The sequence below is a fragment of the Anabrus simplex genome, chromosome 8, assembly GCF_040414725.1.
Source record: "Anabrus simplex isolate iqAnaSimp1 chromosome 8, ASM4041472v1, whole genome shotgun sequence".
Lineage (NCBI taxonomy): Eukaryota > Metazoa > Arthropoda > Insecta > Orthoptera > Tettigoniidae > Anabrus > Anabrus simplex.
The window spans coordinates 84,736,294-84,740,323 of NC_090272.1; the positions used below are offsets into that span (position 1 = coordinate 84,736,294).

The window sequence follows — 4,030 nt, forward strand, 5'->3', positions numbered from 1 at the left end:
CTGGTAAAATCCTATCTAGTGTATGGTTCCAGTGTATGGGATCATCACCAGGGTTACTTGATTCGAGAACTGAAAAGAATCCAAAGAAAAGCAACTCGATTTGTTCTGAGTGATTTCCGGTAAAAGAAAAGCCTGACGAAAATGTTGCAAAGTTTGGGCTGGGAAGACTAGGGAGAAAGGAGACGAGCTGCTCGACAGCGCAGTATGTTCCTAGCTGTCATTAGAGAGTTTTAAGGCTTGGTTTCTCAGAACTGACGGATGCGAGGTGCGAGGTGCGAGGCCGGCGTTGCGTGCTTTCGTCGCAATGACGCTGCGAGGCTCGTGGTTTCCCACGCTGCGAAGCGGATCAGTTGCCGAGCACATGTCTTGTTCAATGGATCTCGCAGCCTGTGCGCTACTGTTGGAAGAGGAAGCGGATAATGAGGAGGAAATTATCTTGCGTTGTTTTGGCGGAGAAGGCAGCGATGTCTTTAAAAATAGGAAAACAGAGGGGGCCTACAATATTCTTGTAAAACGCCATTTGATTGACAGTGAAAGTAAATTCAGAAGTTATTTTCGGGTCTCAAGGGACCTTTTTCAAAGGATTTTAAATGTTATCAAAGAAGATATTACGAAGAAACCGAGTAACAACAGGTATCTAAAAACCATCTCACCTGAGGAGAAACTCTGTGTCACACTAAGGTGAGTGTAATCATTTAGTAAATCTTAAGGTAATTATTCCTAAAATAAAATTAATTTGTCGTCTTCAAAAGTACGTGTATATTTTAATTTCCACGGATTTTCGATGCCAAGTATTTCCTGAGGTAGGGCCTACAAGTATGAACATGTTTATACAATAGCCTACAAGATAATTTCTGGAAAATGAATTACAGATTATTATAATTAGTGAATTTACCTTAAATTATCACAAAACTTTGCAAGAAATATTGAGTTAGCCATTGTTTATAATAGGGATTGCAGTCAGGGTAAAGCGATGTACTGGGACAGTTCAGTCGACACTTCATCTTGAACTGACGATGTACCAGGTGACAATTCGGTGATAACAGAGTTAGAATCCTCGAAACTATTTGGTGTTGAAAACGTCGTGGATGAAGTGGTCCGTTGTTGGTACAGATGCCGCATCTCCATTTCTGTTACAATTTGGCAAACTTTCATTCGCGTTTCGGCTATAAGCTCCGGAGAAAATTCCATCACCGTCTTTGCCATACTTTTGAAAAAATCTATCACAGGATGATCTTCCTTGTGTCCTTCTGATTTAATAGCTAATATTTGCTTCATAATAGCCATTCTACTTTCACGACCCTTTTTTATCTCATCAAGTGCTCGATCCTTTAAAAAGATGGCCTTCCTTTTTTTGTAAGATGGATTTCCATGGCTGTCCGCTTCCCCACTACGAGTTCTTTCCTCATCAAAATTTAATTCTTCCTTTTCTTCATTGTCCTCAGTACCGGTACCTAGTTCTTCCTTCCGCTTTTCACTCTCTTCAGCGTCGCTATCGTGGCTCTCATGCTCATTCGCAGTCTTCTCTGGTAATGACGATACAGTTCTGCAACAACAAGAAGGAAACTTTACTAAATACTTCAACGGAAGAATTTCCTTTTAGAGACTTCCAAGGTTTATCCATTGAGATTTGGAGAAAGTATAAGATGATGAATATACAATTAAATTATGAACATATTGTGGCATATCTGTAGATACCTACGGCATCCCCCCCCTCCCTGTATTAAAATAACCACCACCACCACCATCACCACCACAAGACACCTACTTTCTTTCCTGTAGAGCAACATCGAGGAAAGCAAATTTGGCTGTGTTGTACTTTGATTTCGATGGTGCTGCAGAACCAGTTTTGTATTTCCCCTTTATCTTGATTTTTCTGTAGGTATCTCTGATCGATCGCCACCTCGTTTTGCACTCATTTTCTGGGGAGGAAACAAACATCAATTTAAATAAGCAACTACTACAAACAACTTTTAAGATTTACATTTGAAATATATTATACTGTTTTTATGTACTAGTTTTGTGGGCTAAACTTCTTCTACCACTAACATTCACCACCACTAAATAAGCAGCTGATAGCTCTTCCTTTTTCACAGGTACCTGTCCACGGGAGAATCTTTCAGATCACTAGCCTTCCAGTTCAGAATCACGCATAGCTGGATAAGTTGCATTGTTAGGAAGACACTGAGAGCAATTTCCAGCAGGCTGAAGAGTGAGGCCATACCTGTGCTCACAGAGGAGGTGTTGAAAGTAGTTTCAAATGGTTTTTATAACAAGTGGAATTACCCAAACTGCTGTGGTGCGATCGATGGCAAACACATACGGGAAAAATGTCCCAACAAGACTGGGTCACTGTGTTTCAACTATAAAGGATACTTTTCTCAAGTCCTACTTGCTTTGGTAGACCACAACTACAAATACTTGTTTGTTGATGTTGGTTCATACGGAAAAGAAGGCGATGCTGGAATATTTAAAAAATCTCAGCTGTACAGAATGATAACCGAAGGAACATTCCCTTTTCCTCGACCGAGTGCATTACCTGGAACTGAGAAAAGTCTCCAACATTCCAACGTTTTGCCACACGTCATTGTTGGTGATGAGGCATTCGGTTTGACTACTACAATGATGAGACCTTATCCACAAAAGCAATCGCGGCATGATGAGGAAAAGCGTATATTCAACTTCAGGCACAGCCGGGCTAGGAGAACAACTGAAAACACCTTTGGGATTATGTGTCAGTACTGGAGGGTTTTCTTCACCCCCATAGCTGTATCAATGGAAACTGTTGATGATCTTGTGATGTCAGCCTGTATCCTCCACAACCTTCTCCGGAATGAGCGAATTCCTTGTCCGAATGAACACTTTATTGGCAATTTAGAATTACCAGAAGACAACATGATTCCTCTGGCAGCTGACAACGGAGGAAATTCTACACATGACGCTTTCATGATAAGAGACAGCCTCAAGCAATACTTTTGCAGCAGGGAGGGAGAATTGGCATGGCAAAGAGAATATGCTAACAGGGTGGAGTGAAAGTTTTTTTCTAACGGATAAACGTGTGTTTGTTTACCTATAGTTTACTTTTCCTGTGACCCAATTAGCATAATAACGGAATGAACATCGTTATTAAAATAAAACACGTGATTTTATGAAGTGAACAATACTGAACTCAAATTTTGTAAAATGAAATATATTGACATATTTGATATTAAAGGAATGGATTCATTGGTTGGTAGGCTATATCATTTCTAAATCTGTTAATTATTTAATCCTTATATTTAATAATTATATTTGTTGTAATTAATAATAATAATAATAATAATAATAATAATAATAATAATAATAATAATAATAATAATAATAATAATAATAATAATAGACACTCTACCACTGATCCTCAGAGGCAGCTACCACATCAATGAAAAATCAAAGAATCCCAAGAAAGGAGGTTTCCAAATGACAGTAAATTAACATTATTCGTTTGGTACCTCCGTTTTTGGAATTTCTACTTTTACGAACTCTTTCCTTCTCAAGGCATACATAATACATAAAACTAATAACGTTTCTTACCTGTTCTATCCAACTTCAGTGATATCATTTTCCATAAGTTGTCTTTCACAACGTTGTTTTTGTAGCTCTTGTGTTGTAGGTTATACAACACTGGATGCATTCGAACTTCTTCAATCAGTTCCTCGTCCATTTCGGCCGTAAAGCTCATCGTGTTGCACAAAACAGTGAAAACAAGAACAGAAATAATGTCGCCTCGCACTGCTATCGCCTCGCACAAATGTGGCCGGACGAATCAGTGCGAGGTGACGCTGCGAGGTCTCACTGCGAGGTTGCGCACACTGCGCACCGCGCAGCTTGAGAAACCACTTGCATAAGCTCGTGTAGTCTGGATTTGTGCGAGGCGGGCCTCGCACCTCGCACTTCGCATGCGTCGGTTCTGAGAAACCAAGCCTTTACTAGCCTTGCAGCTCTACATTCGTGTGGTGGAGGGGCTGGTCCCCACCACCGACTGCCTTCAGAA

At 40.1% G+C, this 4,030-nt stretch overlaps 1 protein-coding gene across 1 annotated transcript; it reads right to left on the reverse strand.

The window, feature by feature from the left end:
* Nucleotides 1-939: 939 nt before the first annotated feature.
* Nucleotides 940-3,744, reverse strand: LOC137501845 (uncharacterized). The gene is made up of 3 exons (XM_068228948.1): nucleotides 3,571-3,744; nucleotides 1,769-1,922; nucleotides 940-1,546 (listed from the first exon to the last, which is right to left on the reverse strand). Exons 1-3 carry the CDS (start codon nucleotides 3,716-3,718, stop codon nucleotides 961-963), a joined length of 888 nt encoding a protein of 295 aa, XP_068085049.1. The 5' UTR covers nucleotides 3,719-3,744; the 3' UTR covers nucleotides 940-960.
* Between the last annotated feature and the right edge of the window lie 286 nt (nucleotides 3,745-4,030).